This window comes from Choloepus didactylus, chromosome 3 (assembly GCF_015220235.1).
Source record: "Choloepus didactylus isolate mChoDid1 chromosome 3, mChoDid1.pri, whole genome shotgun sequence".
In the NCBI taxonomy this organism is placed as follows: Eukaryota; Metazoa; Chordata; class Mammalia; order Pilosa; family Megalonychidae; genus Choloepus; species Choloepus didactylus.
The window spans coordinates 117,296,818-117,315,306 of record NC_051309.1 but is presented as its reverse complement, the minus strand read 5'-3'; the positions used below and the strand labels follow the sequence as shown (position 1 = coordinate 117,315,306).

The window sequence follows — 18,489 nt, the reverse complement described above, 5'->3', positions numbered from 1 at the left end:
GTTGATAGTTAAAAGGGTTTGAGAAGACTGGAGGTTTAGGAAAGACGTGGTTCTCTTCGCAGTAGAAAATGGGCAGATAGATAAAATGGTCATTGAATTTTTGAGTTAAACTAATAGTGAGGAAGTAATTCTACCTGGAAGAAATTTTGGCAGTAAAATCCTTTATAAGCTCCTAATGTGAACTTTTAGTAAATTATCCATCTTAACCTTATCTGTTATGGAGCTAGATTAATTCTTTTTGGAAAGAAAGCTTAGGTAGATAAATCATTATACTCTTTGAAATATATGTATTTGAGACAGCATTTTTTTGTGTGTGTTTCCTTTGCACATCCTGTCATATAAATGTTTGCTAAAGGGATATTTTACAAAATCATATTTGACTGGTCTGAAAACTAGGAATGTAGTCATCATACACCTGAGATGTATTATCCAAGGGTCCTATTCAAGGATTGGAACCTGTTCCTGATTAACGAGGACAAAGGCTTTGTATTGGTACAGAGCCAAGGCACACCCTCTTGGAAACATGAGTTGGGGCTGTTCTGTAGTGGACCTTGAGGAACCAACAGAATAGTGGGTTTGATTTTCTAGTAGGAATTTTTAGATGTAGTGGTTTTTTAACTTATTTTGTATTTTAAAGAATGAATTGTCTTAAGGAACTTAGATTTATTGAGTGACTGAAATATGCATGTCACTATGCTAGGTATTTGACATATATTATCTTGCTTTTATAACTATAACTGAATGAAGTATCATCCCCATTTCAAGAATGTAGAATGTGAAATTCAATCCTAAAAGGCTAGAGTCCATGGCTAGAGACTAGATCCATGATTTGAACCATATATATATATAGTCATATATAGTCATATATATATTTTACCCCTTGTTAGAATCAGGAGATAAATACGGTCCATACATTGTAATTGGCCAATATGTCCCTTAATATTTTATTGCTTTTTTTTACCTTTTATTTTGAAATAAATTCAAATTTATGTAAAAATTGCAAGAATAGTACCTTCACTCAGATTCCATAGTTATTAACATTTTGCTTCTTCTGAACCCTACATATTTCTTCTTTTAAAACTTGTTTTTATGGAAAATTTTGAACATATACTACTTATATGGATAAGTAGAGATGATAGTATAATGAATCCTCGTGTCCCTCTAAATGACTAATCTTGTTTCATTTTTACCCCTGACCTATCCCGACTCACCCCTGCTCCCCACTCCCATATTATTCCACAGCAAATCTCAGTCCTCATGTCATTTCGTCTATAAATATTTCAGAATGTATCTCTTAAAGGTAAGGACTTTCAAAAGCATAACAACACTACCATTATTTCACCTAAAATAATTATAGTTTCTTAATATTATCAAATATCCAGTTTTCAAATTTCTAATAATTTCATAGTCATATATGTATTTTACCCTTTGTTAGAATCAGGAGATAAATATAGTCCATACATTGTAATTGGCCAATATGTCCCTTAATATTTTATTGCTTTTTTTTACCTTTTATTTTGAAATAAATTCAAATTTATGTAAAAATTGCAAGAGTAGTACCTTCACTCAGATTCCATAGTTATTAACATTTTGCTTTAATTTGCTCTTTGATTCTCTCTTCTCCATGTGACTCATAGAGAGGAGTCATGATACCCAATTATTTCTTATATGTTTCCACATGCATTTCCTGCAAATAAGGATGCTTTTCTACCTAGCCACAGTATACCTATCAAAATCAGGAAGTTAACATTGATATACTGTCTAATCCATTTACTCCATTCAAATTATGCCCTTGTCCTAATAATGTCCTTTATAGCAAAACCAGCACACAGAACCACAACACAACAACCAAGTCTTCTCTTTATCCCCTTTTCTTTTTGGTTCAGGATCTAGGTCATGTTTCTTTAGCCTCTTTCTATCTGGAACAGTCACTGAGTCTTTTGTCGTTCACAACTTTGATATTTTTTGGAGAATACAATACATATCATTTACTTTGTTGCATGTCTCAGTTTGGGTTTGTCTGCTGTTTCCTCATAATTAAATTCAGGTTATGCATGTTCATCAGGAATACAGGCAGCTATGCTGTGTTCTTAGTGCATCATATCAGGTGGCTCATGATTTTGATTTGTCTCATCAGTGAAGTTAACTTTTACCACTTGTGTAAGATGATGTTGCCAGGTTTTTCTGCTGTAAAGTTAACAAATGTTTTGTACATACTAATTAAAGGTATTTTGGGGGAGAGACTTTGATACTGTAAAGATCTTATTCTTATGAAACTCTTACCTGCTTGTTTACAAAACCTATCAAATGGTGATTTTCCAATTCCATCTACATTCCGTCTATATTCATTATTTGATATTCTGCTACAAGTTAGAGTGTCCACTTCTCCCCCATTTGTTTATTCATTTATTAATTTTATTCTATATGGACTAATGGATCCCTATTTTACTCAGTGGGTTACAATCCACTACTATTATTATTTACTTTGATGTTTTCCTTGTCACAGGTTTGGCCGCTGGGGCCCCATTAAGCTGGTTCTTATATCCTTTTGATATGGCCCCATCATTCTTAGTGCATTTTGTTTCTTTATGGCACGAGAAGATGTTCCAGCTCATGTTTATTTCTTTCCTCAAGCCTTGGAATCAGCTCTTTTGCCGAGTCCTCCACATGTATGTGGAGAATGGTATTTCAGATCCAAAATTTGGGTTATAATTTTGCTCTTTGCTTCTAGGTATTCATTGCTTGTAAGATCTTTCAGTGGGAAGAATTAAGAAATGTACATGTATGCACATATATACACGTATACACATATATACACATACATCTATAGCTATTCTCTATATATGAAAAACTATGAGGTCATATTTCCATTTTTAGTCCATTACCATATGGTTAATTATAGCCTTTTTCCTTCCTGTATTTATGCCTTCCTTCAATTTAAGTGAACAATTGGCTCCCATTGTCTTCAGTATATTTATTTATTTTCTCTACCTCCCTGTATGAAGGCAGTCTCTCAATCAAATGGCCTGTCTTCTCAGGCCAGGCCCTGTTGGCCCCAACCACACAGGCATCTCTTTGGTCCCAGTGCTGAATTACATGAGCTGGGCCAGAGTAACCCCTCTGCTCCATGGTGCAAGCCTAGACTCCCCCAACCTCCCCCATCAGTACAGCTACTCATATCCATCCAGGAGGAGGATTCATTAATACTTAGTAAGTGTCTCTGTTGTAATTCGAGGCTAGTTATAAAGGAAAGGACAGTGTAAAGTAAGGGGGAAGAGAGATGAAAGAACTGGACCAGGTGATGCAAGTTGGGCCAGAATTAGAATGCCGGATTGTTCAAGCAGTAATCACCTTAATTAAGGTGTGAAAATACTCCTTTGGAGGCCAACATTAAAACAAAATATTAAGTGAATTCAGAAGGATAGAAAAAATTTCAGGTCTGTATCTGTCCTTCACATCTCTTCAAAGCAGAATAATTTTAAATGCTCATTTATTTTTACCAAGACCTTCCTATTCCTTTGTACTTCTGTCATTTCTGGGTGAAAGCCACCTCAATTGGTAGTTTGAGAACTTTAGGGCATAATGATAATGCTGAAAATCTTGAGGTATCACAGGATATAGTCAGAAAACCTTAGAAAAGTAGGGTGCTTTAGTCTTCCATCTGTGCATTTTCTCATGGTAATATAAGAGAATCAGAATTGAAAATAGACTGGAAGAAACATTGTACCATTTGGCTTAAAAACTATTGGGAGGGTGAATGTTCCTCTCTAAGTGAAGCTTAGATCAGCATGGCTGATGATGTGCCAGATGTCATGAGGGCAATGAAATATAGAGTTCATCCAACTGGATGGTTTCTTTGTTCTTTGAAATTCCTTGTGGCCCCAAAGAACAATGACTCCTGGAACAAACCCCTTGTAGAAGTGCAGCCAGGGGTGTGAGCTGGAGGTATAAGTTAAGCAGTTTAATCAATCTAGCAGTTTTCATTGTTTGAGTAATAGCATAGCTCTTAAAAGGGATTTTGCTGTTGCTAAACTGTAATCTAAAATCCAAACCTAGAATCACAAAGCAGAATAGGGTTCCAGTCAAGCAAAATAATCAGTATAAATGATTATTTGGATAATAAGTAAATTTTTGAAACTACAAATTTTTCTACCTTTCTGCTCCTTTTAAGAAAGCAGTGTCTTAGGCCCATGGAGGAATTGACCTATTGGGTAATTAAGGTATAGATGAAGAATTTGTATCTATTGCAAGCAGTTGAACCAGGATGCTAGGATCAGGAAGTCTGATGATCATTCTCAAATTTCCCATGAATGCAGAAAATAATTGATATAAATCCATGACTATTATATTACATATCCTCAGGCATGTAAGATTTATGTAATATGAATTACAGTTGAAGAAGTATAGGTCATGTTGGCCAGGAGTAAATGGTCAAAGCAGTACATGGTTTTTACTAGTTTCTGATTCTAAGCATGCATATGTTTGCATAATCCTAAGCATTAAGCTTCAAGGATTGCTTATATTTTGGAAGGTCATTTATTAGGAATGTACCATTCCTAATGCTGGAAATTCTCTTTTCAGATGCTGTCTTTGCATTTCAATTACGCAATCCGGTGCACAATGGACATGCTCTATTAATGCAGGACACTCATAAGCAGCTCCTGGAGAGAGGCTACCGGCGCCCTGTCCTTCTCCTTCACCCTCTTGGTGGCTGGACAAAGGATGATGATGTTCCTTTGATGTGGCGTATGAAGCAGCATGCTGCAGTGCTGGAGGAAGGAGTCCTGAATCCTGAAACAACAGTGGTGGCCATCTTCCCATCTCCTATGATGTATGCTGGACCAACTGAGGTATACCGCTAGACTGCTTTTAAGATTTTCACTGAAACAGTGTTGAAACCACTTTTACTAACATCTGTGGTCACTGACTGAACTATCAGTTTTTCTCTGGCTTATGGGTTTATTCCAAACATTTATACCTGGAGTACTCCCCTGCACTTCCAGGGATGTTCTTCTAAACGTAGCCCCGGCAAAAGAATACTTGTGCCTTCTTGGGAGAGGGAAGGAAAGGAGTGACTTCTTTTGCTCTTACTGCAGTTGTAGGTCCTGGTCGTGAAGGAGGGGAAAGTTCCCTGTACACAGAGGTCTGGGTCAGGTTGGGAAGGTGTGACACAGAGCTCCTCTCGTAACCACTGGCCACGTGATAGGCAGCTCCGACAATACCGATCTTGTCCCTTTAACAAAGCCCAAAGTCACTCTTTCCAAGGGACAGATTTGGTCTCATTTTTTGCTTCTTCTGCACTTTGGAAGGGCTAAAGGGATTTCAATGAGAAGAAAAGTGTGTTGTCTTAAAAAGTTCAGGAGATGTTCTTTGTTCCTTTGTGAGGGAATATAGTAGAGTCAGTAAGTACGGTAAGTAACATTGCTTCTTTTTTGTTTTTTAATGCAATTTTTTTGAGATATATTCATGTAACATATAATCCGACAAAGTGTATAATCAGTTGTTCACAGTATCGTCATACATATAGTTGTGCATTCATCACCACAATCGATCTTTGAACATTTTCTTTACTCCAAAGATAAAATGAAAATTAAAATAAAAAAGAATATCCAAAACATCCCATTCCCCTTCTTCCCTCATTGTTCATTTATTTTTTTTAAAATACAGTTTTATTGAGATATATTCACATACCCTATAGTCATCCACAGTGTACAGTCAGTTATTCACAGCACCATCATACAGTTGTGCGTTCCTTACCAGGATCAATTTTTGAATCTTTTCCTTATTCCAAAATAAAAGCAAAAAAAGAACACCCAAAACTTTCCATCCCCTCCATCCCATCCTATTCTTCATCTAATTTTTGTCCTCATTTTCTCACTCATCTGTCCCTACCCTGGATAAAGGGAGTACAAGCCACAAGGTTTTCACAATCACACAGTCACACTGTGCAAGCTACATAGTTTTACAGTCATCTTCAAGAATCAAGGTCACTGGGTTGTAGTTCGACAGCTTCAGGTATTTTCTTCTAGCCATTCCACCATACCAAAAACTGAAAAGTGATATCTATATAGCACATAAGAATACCCTCAAGAGTGACCTCTCGTCTCCATTTGAAATCTCCCAGCCACTGGAACCTTATTTGTTTCATCTCTCTTCCTGTTTTGGTCAAGAAGATCCTCTCAGTCCCACAGTGCTGGGTCCAGGCTCATCCCCGGGAGTCATTTCCTGTGTTGCCAGGGAGAATGACACCCCTGGGAGTCAGTAACATTGTGTCTTGATCTTGGGGGGTCTAGATAGTGGTCAGAAGGAATGTTTTGTAATCTTTGCTATCCATATGTAAAGAATATATCCTAATTAGGTTTTAACTTCAAGGCAGTGTAGGCGTTTTAAAAATATTTGTTGAATAAAATGAATAAAGGAATGAATACCCTAAAAAACTGATTGGGCAATTCCCTGCCAGCTTCTGTATACAGGGCGGGCAATACCAACTACACACGCAAGCTTGGTACACCAATTGGACCGCACAAGACTCACTCCCCCACTCACCACAAAGGCAAAGCAGGGGAGAACTGGCTTGAGGGGAACAGGTGGCTCATGGACGCCACCTGCTGGTTAGTTAGAGAAAGTGTACTCCATGAAGCTGTAGATCAGACAAATTAGAGATAAGGATTTCAATTGGTCTACAAATCCTAAAAGAACCCTATCAAGTTAAGCAAATGCCAAGAGGCCAAAAACAACAGAAAATTTTAAAGCATATGAAAAAACCAGACAAAATGGATAACCCAAGCCCAAGCACTCAAATCAAAAGTTCAGAGGACACACAGTACCTAGAGCAACTAATCAAAGGACTAAAGATGAACGATGAGACCATGGCACGGGATATAAAGGACATCAAGAAGAGCATGGAACAGGATATAAAGGACATCAAGAAGACTCCAGAAGAGCATAAAGAAGACATTGCAAGACTAAATAAAAAAATAGATGATCTCATGGAAATTAAAGAAACTGTTGACTAAATTAAAAAGATTCTGGATACTCATAGTACAAGTCTAGAGGAAGTTGAACACTGAATCAGTGACCTGGAAGATGACAGAACGGAAAATGAAAGCACAAAAGAAAGAATGGGGAAAAGAATTGAAAAAAATCGAAATGGACCTCAGGGATATGATAGATAATATAAAACGTCAAAATATAAGACTCATTGGTGTTCCAGAAGGGGAAGAAAAGGGTAAAGGTCTAGGAAGAGTATTCAAAGAAATTGTTGGGGAAAACTTCCCAAATCTTCTAAACACCATAAATACACAAATCATAAATGCCCAGTGAACTCCAAATAGAATAAATCCAAATAAACCCACTCCGAGACATATTCTGATCACACTGTCAAATACGGAAGAGAAGGAGCAAGTCCTGAAAGCAGCAAGAGAAAAGCAATTCATCATATACAAAGGAAGCAGCATAAGACTAAGTAGTGACTACTCAGCAGCCACCATGGAGGCAAGAAGGCAGTGGCATGACATATTTAAAATTCTGAGTGAGAAAAGTTTCCAACCAAGAATACTTTTTCACAGACAAACAAATGCTGAGAGCATTTGCTAACAAGAGGCCTGCCCTACTGCAGATACTAAAGGGAGCCCTACAGACATAGAAACAAAGAAAGGACAGAGAGACATGCAGAAAGGTTCAATTCTAAAGAGATTCGTTATTGGTACATTAAAGGATATTAATAGAGAGCGGGAAAAATATATATGACAAACATAAACCAAAGGATATGATGGCTGATTCAAGAAATGCCTTCATGGTTATAACGTTGAATGTAAATGGATTAAACTCTCCAATTAAAAGATACAGATTTGCAGAATGGATTAAAAAAAAAATGAACCATCAATATGTTGCATACAAGAGACTCATCTTAGACACAGGGACACAAAGAAATTGAAAGTGAAAGGATGGAAAAAAAATATTTCATGCCAGCTACAGCCAAAAGAAACGAGGTGTAGCAATATTAATCTCAGATAAAATAGACTTTAAATGGAGGGACGTTTTGAGAGACAAAGAAGGCCACTACATACTAATAAAAGGGGCAATTGAACAAGAAGAAATAACAATCATAAATGTTTATGCACCCAATCATGGTGCCACAAAATACTTGAGAGAAACACTGGCAAAACTAAAGGAAGCAATTGATGTTTCCACAAAAATTGTGGGAGATTTCAACACGTCACTCTGTCCTGTAGATAGATCAACCAGACAGAAGACCAATAAGGAAATTGAAAACGTAAACAATCTGATAAATGAATGGGATTTAACAGACATATATAGAACATTACATCCCAAATCACCAGGATACACATTCTTCTCTAGTGCTCATGGAACTTTCTCCAGAATAGATCATATGCTGGGACATAAAACAAGGCTCAATAAATTTTAAAAGATTGAAATTATTCAAAGCACATTCTCTGACCACAATGGAATACAACTAGAAGTCAATAACCATCAGAGACTTAGAAAATTCACAAATACCTGAAGGTTAAACAACACACTCCTAAACAATCAGTGGGTTAAAAAAGAAATAGCAAGAGAAATTGCTAAATACATAGAGACGAATGAAAATGAGAACACAACATACCAAAACCTATGGGATGCAGCAAAAGCAGTACTGAGGGGGGAATTTATAGCACTAAATGCATATATTAAAAAGGAAGAAAGAGCCAAAATCAAAGAACTAATGGATCAACCGAAGAAGCTAGAAAATGACAGCAACCAATCCTAACCGAGTAGAAGAAAAGAAATAACACGTTAAAGCAGAAATAAATGGTATAGAGAACAAAAAAACAATAGAGAGGATAAATACACCAAAAGTTTGTTCTTGAGAAGATCAACAAGATTGACAAGCCCCTAGCCAGACTGACAAAATCAAAAAGAAAGAGGACCCTATAAAACAAAATAATGAATGAGAAAGGTGACATCACTGCAGATCTCGAAGAAATTAAAAAAATTGTAAGAGGATACTATGAACAACTGTATGGCAACAAACTGGTAAATGTAAAGGAAGTGGACAGTTTCCTGGAAACATATGAACAACCTAGACTGACCAGAAAAGAAACAGAAAACCTCAGCCAGCCAATCACAAGCAAAGAGATCCAATCAGTCATCAAAAAGCTTCCCACAAATAAATGCCCAGAGCCAGGTGGCTTCACAGGGGAATTCTACCAAACTTTCCAGAAAGAACTGACACCGATCTTACTCAAACTCTTTCAAAACATTGAAGAAAATGGAACACTACCTAACTCATTTTATAAAGGCAACATCAATCTAATACCAAAACCAGGCAAAGATGCTACAAAAAAGGAAAACTACCAGCCAATCTCCCTAATGAATATAGATTCAGAAATCCTCAACAAAATACTTGCAAATCGAATCCAAAGACACATTAAAAAAATCATATACCATGACCAAGTGGGGTTCATTCCAGGCATGCAAGGATGGTTCAACAAAAGAAAATCAATCAATGTATTACAACACATTAACAAATCAAAAGGGAAAAATCAAATGATCGTCTCAATAGATGCTGAAAAAGCATTTGACAAAATCCAACATCCCGTTTTGATAAAAACACTTCAAAAGGTAGGAATTGAAGGAAACTTCCTCAACATGATAAACAGTATATATGAAAAACCCACAGCCAGCATATTACTCAATAGTGAAAGCCTTCCCTCTAAGATCCGGAACAAGACAAGGATGCCCGCTATCACCACTGTTATTCAACATTGTGCTGAAAGTGCTAGCCAGGGCAATCCGACAAGACAAAGAAATAAAAGGCATCCAAATTGGAAAGGAAGAAGTAAAACTGTCATTGTCTGCAGATGATATGATCTTATATCTGGAAAACCCTGAGAAATCGACAACACATCTACTAGAGCTAATAAACAAATTTAGCAAAGTAGCGGGATACAAGATTAATGCACATAAGTCAGTAATGTTCTATATGCTAGAAATGGAACAAACTGAAGAGACACTCAAGAAAAAGATACCATTTTCAATAGCAACTAAAAAAATCAAGTACCTAGGAATAAACTTAACCAAAAATATAAAAGACCCATACAAAGAAAACTACATAACTCTACTAAAAGAAATAGAAGAGGACCTTAAAAGATGGAAAAATATTCATGTTCATGGGATAGGAAGGCTAAATATCATTAAGATGTCAATTCTACCCAAACTCATTCTACAGATTCAATGCAATCCCAATCAAAATTCCAACAACCTACTTTGCAGACTTGGAAAAGCTAGTTATCAAATTTATTTGGAAAGGGAAGATGCCTCGAATTGCTAAAGACACTCTAAAAAAGAAAAACGAAGTGGGAGGACTTACGCTCCCTGACTTTCAAGCTTATTATAAAGCCGCAGTTGTCAAAACAGCATGGTACTGGCACAAAGATAGACATATAGATCAATGGAATCGAATTGAGGATTCGGAGATAGATCCTCAGATCTATGGCCGACTGATCTTTGATAAGGCCCCCAGAGTCACTGATATGGGTCATAATGGTCTTTTCAACAAATGGGGCTTGGAGAGTTGGATATCCATATCCAAAAGAATGAAAGAGGACCCCTACTTCACACCCTACACAAAGATTGACTCAGAATGTACCAAAGATCTCAATATAAAAGAAAGTACCATAAAACTCCTAGAAGATAATGTAGGAAAACATCTTCAAGACCTTGTATTAGGCGGCCACTTCCTAGACTTTACACCCAAAGCGCAAGCAACAAAAGAGAAAGTAGATAAATGGGAGCTCCTCAAGCTTAGAAGTTACTGTACCTCAAAGGAATTTGTCAAAAAGGTAAAGAGGCAGCCAACTCAATGGGAATAAATTTTTGGAAACCATGTATCTGACAAAAGACTGATATCTTGCATGCCTACAACTCAAAGCTGATAGTTCAGAAAGCCCAGTTATAAAATGGGCAAAAGATATGAAAAGACAGTTGTCTGAAGAGGAAATACAAATGGCCAAGAAACACATGAAAAAATGTTCAGCTTCACTAGCTATTAGAGAGATGCAAATTAAGACCACAATGAGATACCGTCTCACACCAATTAGAATGACTGCCATTAAACAAACAGGAAACTACAAATGCTGGAGGGGATGTGGAGAAATTGGAACTCTTATTCATTGTTGGTGGGACTGTATAATGGTTCAGCCACTCTGGAAGTCAGTCTGGCAGTTCGTTAGAAAACTAGATATAGAGTTACCGTTCGATCCAGCGATTGCACTTCTCGGTATATACCTGGAAGATCGGAAGGCAGTGACACAAACAGATATCTGCACTCCAATGTTCATAGCAGCATTATTCACAATTGCCAAGAGATGGAAATAACCCAAATGTCCTTCAACAGATGAGTGGATAAATAAAATGTGGTATATACACACGATGGAATACTACACAGCAGTAAGAAGGAACAATGTCGTGAAACATATGACAACATGGATGAACCTTGAAGACATAATGCTGAGTGAAATAAGCCAGGCACAAAAAGACAAATATTATATGCTACCACTAATGTAAACTTTGAAAAATGTAAAACAAATGGTTTATAATGTAGAATGTAGGGGAACTAGTGATAGAGAGTAATTAAGGAAGGGGGAACAATAATCCAATAAGAACAGATGAGCTATCGTGGTTAAATTTGACATTCTGGGGCCCAGGAATGACTATGGTCTGTTAATTTCTGATGGATATATTAGGAACAAGTTCACAGAAATGTTGCTATATTAGGTTACTTTCTTGGGGTAGAGTAGGAATATGTTGGAAGTAAAGTAGTTAGATTAATTGTCTTTTTCTTACTCCCTTGTTATGGTCTCTTTGAAATGTTCTTTTATTGTATGTTTTTTCAAATTTTTTTCAAATTTTTTTTATTTTTCATACAGTTGACTTAAAAGTTATTTAAAAAAAAAAAAAAAAGGAAAAAATATGCAGAGCCCCCTTGAGGAGCTGGTGGAGAATGCAGGGGTATTGGCCTGCCCCGCCACGATGGTTGCTAACATGCCCACAGACATAGGGGACTGGTGATTTGATGGGTTGAGCCCTATACCACAGGATTAGCCCTTGGGAAGACTGTTGCTGCAAAGGAGAGGCTAAGCCTCCTTGTAATTGTGCGTAAGAGCCTCCTCCTTAATGCCTCTTTGTTGCTCAGATGTGGCCCTTTCTCTCTAGTTAAGCCAACTTTAAAGGTGAAATCACTGCCTTCCCCGCTACGTGGGATCAGACACCCAGGGGAGTGAATCTCCCTGGCAACGTGGAATATGACTCCTGGGGAGGAATGTAGACCCGGCATCGTGGGATGGAGAACATCTTCTTGAGCAAAAGGGGAATGTGTATGGAAATGAAATAACTTCAGTGGCAGAGAGATTCCAAAAGGAGCAGAGAGGTCACTCTGGTAGGCACTCTTATGCACAATATAGATAACCCTTTTTAGGTTCTAATGAATTGGGGTAGCTGGTGGTAGATACCTGAAACTATCAAACTACAACCCAGAACCCATGAATCTTGAAGACAATTGAATAAAAATGTAGCTTATGAGGGATGACAATGGGATTGGGAAAGCCATAAGGACCACACTCCCCTTTATCTAGTTTATGGATGGATGAATAGAAAAATAGGGGAAGAAAACAAAGAAACAAAGAGACAAAGGCACCCAGTGTTCTTTTTTACTTTAATTGCTCTTTTTCACTTTAATTATTATTCTTGTTATTTTTGTGTGTGTGCTAACGAAGGTGTCAGGGATTGATTTTGGTGATGAATGTACAACTATGTAATGGTACTGTGAACAGTTGAATGTACGATTTGTTTTGTATGACTGCGTGGTATGTGAATATATCTCAATAAAATGAATATTAAATTTAAAGAAAAGACCATAAAAAAAAAAAAAAAAACAGTAGCAAATCATTGTGCTGCAAGTTCTTATCATCCCTGGGATTCTTTCCCCAAATCAGGGGAGCTTTCCACATCTCAGGGCTGCTTTGTCAATCTGTGTAAAGCCCTGGAGTTCTGATTAAAGCGGAGGGCCTGGGAAGACCCACCCAGACTTCATGTCAGAGTATGCCTCCTAGGATTTGGAATGTTCTTTGGTATTTGACAATATATAAAGTTAACAATGTAAAGAGAAATAAAATAGCCACTGTTTGTGAATGCCTGCTCATGTCACAAATTGAAAGATGCTTCGCATAAATTATTTAACCTAATCCCACGACAGCTCAGTGACGTGTGTTTTAGTCCTATTTTACCAATGAACTTACTGAAGCTCAGAGAGGGCAAGTAACTTACTCACGGTCTTACAGCCAGAGAGATACAGAGCTGGGGCTGACAGTCGGGCCGTCTGACTCCACGGCCTATGTGTTTTCTCCAGGACTTACTGCTGCTGAGAAGCCACTAAGTAGTCATGTATATGCCTTGGCAGTTGGAGGGAGGGTGAAGAAGTTAGATGCTTTTGGTGCCTACCCAAAGACTATAGAGGCACATTATTGTATCTGCCTACAGGTCTCTGTCTGGAGTATAAATCATGCACTAAGAGATGTGGTTCTTGTTAAGCACTGGATCTGGTGCCTCAGCAAAAGACATTTTTTAACTTCTCAACTTTTCAAGTATAAACACCTCAATATTTTAAACCATTAATGCTTTAATGTTTATGACCTGGCAGAATTTAAACTGTTAGATTGAGTGGCTTATGGAAACTACCCATTTCTTTTTCTCAAGTGCTGCACTTGTGTATTTGACTTGTTTGGCTTAAGTGAAGAATATTTTGTAATATAAAAACACCCTTATTTTCTTAACTTTTCCAGTGTTATCAGGAAAAAGTCTGTCAATAATGCTTATTTGCCAACTAATAATAATAAAATAAAAACAATGATTCTTCCTTTAATCATTTTCTGTAGGTCATTTAGAAAAGGCATTGGTACCAGATTTGTTTTCTCTAGCACACAATACTTTTCAGAAGAATGAGCAGTTGTTAAGCCAATTTAGTTATCAGCAGGAGGTTTATGATTTCTAGTCTGTAGATTTAATGGCTTGATTCCTAATTCCATTTAGGAATTGGAGTGTGGAGGGAGAATTACTTTTCTAATGCTAAAAGTATATTATATATGTATATTTTTATTTTTGTGAGATATTAATTGACTATGTAGGAAATTCTGTTTGCCCCATCTCAGTAAAGGACATTTCTATAAAGAACAAGTAGTGCTTTCTGCTATGTGAGAGTGCTGAAAGTAAAATGTATTGTGGAATGTGGATATATGCAACTAAGTTACTTAACATTATACCAGCTATATCCTGGGCTCATGAAGTTTTAAATGATAATCCATTTGAATTTGGGGGAAAACACATTGTTGGAGGTAGGATTTTTTTTTTTTTTTCCCTTAAGTTTACCCATGCACTTGTTAAATAACTCCTTGGTAAACATTGATTCTGTATAAGTGCAACGGTAGGAGCACATTGCTCCATGGATGCCTGTGTATGTGTTTGATTAGTCCATGTTTTACTCCAGTATCTGGAAGAGTAAGCAGGATCTTTATTAGGACATAAACCTGTTCCTACCTGTAAACACTTCAAGAGCTTTTTGACAACCAGAAGGGATATTACATTTTAAGATCTGAGCCTAATTACTCTTAATTAGGTCTCTTACTTGATTTTTGTGGTCCCTATAGTCTGGTAATTCTTATCCTTTTAGCTTATGTGGCCTTGAAAACTGAAATTACCAATTCATTTCAGAAACTTCAGGTTTTTTTTAAATTCATATTTATTGAGATATATTCACATACCATGCAGTCATACAAAACAAAGCACACATTCAGTTGTTTGCAGTACCATTATGTAGTTGTGCATTCATCACCAAAATTAATTTTTGACATTTTCATTATCACATTTACATTATTTAAAGTAAAAAAAGAACAATTAAAGTTAAAAAGAACACTGGGTGCCTTTTTTTTTTTTCTTCCCCCATTTTTCTACTCATCCATCCATAAACGAGACAAAGGGGAGTGTGGTCCATATGACTTTCCCAATCACATTGTCACCCCTTATAAGCTACATTTTTATATGATCGTCTTCAAGATTCATGTTTTCTGAGTTGTAGTTTGATAGTTTCGGGTATTTACTGCTAGCTATTCCAATTCATTAGAACCTAAAAGGGGTTGTCTATATTGTGCATAACAGTGCCCACCAGAGTGACCTCTCAGCTCCTTTTGGAATCTCTCTGCCACTGAAACTTATTTCATTTCCATTCACATCCCCCTTTTGGTCAAGAAGATGTTCTCCATCCCACAATGCCAGGTCTGGATTCCTCCCCGGGAGTCATATTCCACGTTGCCAGGGGGATTCACTCCCCTGGGTGTCAGATCCACGTAGAGGGGAGGGCAGTGATTTCACCTGCCAAGTTGGCTTAGCTAGAGAGAGAGGGCCACATCTGAGCAACAAAGAGGCATTCGGGAGGAGACTCTTAGGCAGAATTATAGGGAGGCCTAGCCTCTCCTTTACAGCAACAGTCTTCCCAAGGACAAGTCCCATGGTAGAGGGCTCAGCCCATCAAACCACCAGTCCCCTATGTCTGTGAGCACATCAGCAGCCATTGAAGTGGGGGAGCCCAACATCCCTGCATTCTTCACCAGCTCCTCAAGGGGGCTCTGCATATTTTTTTCATTGTTTTTTTTTTTTTTTTAATTAACTTTTTGTTTTAAATCAACTGTATCAAAAAAAAATTTTTTTTTAAATACAATAAAAATAAATTTCAAACAAACCATGACAAGGGAGTCCAACATGTTCCTACTTTACCCCAGGAAAATAACCTAATATAGGAACATTTCTGTGAACTTGTTCCTACCATACCCATCAGGAATTAACATACCATAGTCATTTCTGGGCATTCCCAAAACGTTAAATTTACCCAAGATAGCTTTTCTGTTCTAATTGGGTTATCATTCCCCCTTCAGTAATTGCTCTCTATTGCTAGTTCCCCTACATTCTATATTATAAACAGTTTATTTTAGGGGTGTGTTGTTTAACCTCCAGGTGTTTGTGAATTTTCTAAGTCTCTGATGGTTATTGACTTCTAATTGTATTCCATTGTTGTCAGAGAATGTGCTTTGAATAATTTCAATTTTTTAAAATTTATTGAGGCTTGTTTTATGTCCTAGCATATGGTCTATTCTGGAGAAAGTTCCATGAGCACTAGAGAAGATTCTGTATCCTGGTGATTTGGGATGTAATGTTCTGTATATGTCTGTTAAATCTAATTCATTTATCCGATTGTTTAGGTTTTCAGTTTCCTTATTGGTCTTCTGTCTGGTTGATCCATCTGTAGGAGAGAGTGATGTGTTGAAGTCTCCCACAATTATTGTGGAAACATCCATTGCTTCCTTTAGTTTTGCCAGTGTTTCTCTCATGTATTTTGTGGCACCATGATTGGGTGCATAAACATTTATGATTGTTATTTCTTCTTGTTGACTTGCCCCTTTTATTAGTATGTAGTGGCCTTCTTTGTCTCTCAAAACATCCCTGCATTTAAAGTCTATTTTATCTGAAATTAATATTGCTACTCCTGCTTTCTTTTGGCTGTAGCTTGCATGAAATATTTTTTCCATCCTTTCACTTTCAATTTCTTTGTGTCCCTGTGTCTAAGGTGAGTCTCTTGTATGCAACATATTGATGGTTCATATTTTTTGATCCATTCTTCCAATCTATATCTTTTAATTGGGGAGTTTAATCCATTTACATTCAATGTTATTACTGTGAAGGCATTTCTTGAATCAGCCATCCTATCCTTTGGTTTATGTTTGTCAGATATATTTTTCCCTCTCTCTCTTATTGTCCTTTAATGAACCAATATTGAATCTCTTTAGTACTGAACCTTTCTCCATATCTCTCTCCTTTCTTTGTTTCTCTGTCGGTAGGGCTCCCTTTAGTATCTCCACTAGGGCAGGTCTTTTGTTAGCAAAATCTCTCAGGATTTGTTTGTCTGTGAAAAATTTAAGCTCCCCCTCAAATTTGAAGGAGACTTTTGCTGGATAAAGAATTCTTGGTTGGCAGTTTTTCTCTCTCAGAATTTTAAATATGTCATGCCACTGCCTTCTCGCCCCCATGGTGGCCGCTGAGTAGTCACTACTTAGTCTTATGCTGTTTCCTTTGTATGTGGTGAATTGCTTTTCTCTTGCTGCTTTCAGAACTTGCTCCTTCTCTTCCGTATTTGACAGTGTGATCAGAATATGTCTTGGAGTGGGTTTATTTGGATTTATTCTATTTGGAATTCACTGGGCATTTATGCTTTGTGTATTTATATTGTGTAGAAGGTTTGGGAAGTTTTCCCCGACAATTTCTTTGAATACTCTTTCTAGACCTTTACCCTTCTCTTCCCCTTCTGGGACACCAGTGAGTGTTACATTTGGACATTTTATTTTATCTGTCATATCCCTGAGGTCCATTTCATTTTTTTTAATCTTTTTCCCCTTTCTTTCTTTTGTTCTTTCATTTTCCATTCTGTGGTCTTCGAGGTTGCTGATTTGTTGTTCAGCTTCCTCTAATCTTGTACTGTGAGTATCCAGAATCTTTTTAATTTAATCAGCAGTTTCTTTTATTTCCATAAGATCATCTATTGTATTTACTCTTGCAGTTTCTTCTTTACGCTCTTCTAGGGTCGTCTTCATGTCCTCTATGTCCTGTGCCATGCTCTTCTTTATGTCCTTTATATCCTGTGCCATGCTCTCGTTGTTCGTCTTAAGTTCTTTGATTAATTGCTCCAAGTACTGTATCTCATCTGATGTTTTGATTTGGTTGTTTGGCTTTGGGTTATCCATGTCATCTGTTTTTTTCATATGCTTTAAAGTTTTCTGTTGTTTTTGGCCTCTTGGCATTTGCTTTACTTGATAGGGTTCTTTTAGGATATGTAGGATTATTCAAAGACTAATCTCTAATTTGTCAGATCTGCAGCTTTGTGGAGTACACTTTTTCTGACTAAACAGCAGATGGCGTCCATGAGTCTCCTATTCCCCTCAAATCAGTTCTCCCCACCTTTGTCTTTGTGGTGTGTTGGAGTCTCATTCTTGCGGGGTCCAATTCGTGCACCAAGTTTGGGTGTGTTGTTGGTGCTGTCCTCCCTGAGTGTGGCATGTGTATCTGAATGGTTAGGAGGAAAGGGCAACTTTTATAATCAAACCTCCTAGGTGTTCCTGGAGATTTAAGCTGTTGCAAGAGTCTAAACCTTCACTTCAATCTTGCCACAGATTCTCTGCCACTAACCCACAGGTCATATTGGCGTATGTTCCCTCGGACTTGCGAGTGGGTCCCTATTCCAAGCCGTGCCCTTCTAGGGCCTCTGCTGAGGGAAGGTTTTGCTATGTCAGAAGTGCACACCGTCCCTCAAGGGAAGTTCTGGGCTGCCGGGCTGTGTAGATGTGTTCCCAGCCTGCTGTAAGGATGGCTGTATGGGTGTGTTAATTTCCT

The 18,489-nt window shown here is 37.4% G+C and overlaps 1 protein-coding gene across 2 annotated transcripts in view; it reads left to right on the top strand.

Annotated features, from left to right (window-relative positions):
- PAPSS1 (3'-phosphoadenosine 5'-phosphosulfate synthase 1) overlaps nucleotides 1–18,489 on the top strand; it is a 157,231-nt gene that overhangs the window by 95,030 nt on the left and 43,712 nt on the right. For both annotated transcript variants that reach the window (XM_037830412.1, XM_037830411.1), the window contains exon 10: nucleotides 4,582–4,850. In XM_037830412.1, the coding sequence (XP_037686340.1) occupies nucleotides 4,582–4,850 (269 nt within the window). The remainder of the gene's footprint in view (nucleotides 1–4,581; nucleotides 4,851–18,489) is intronic.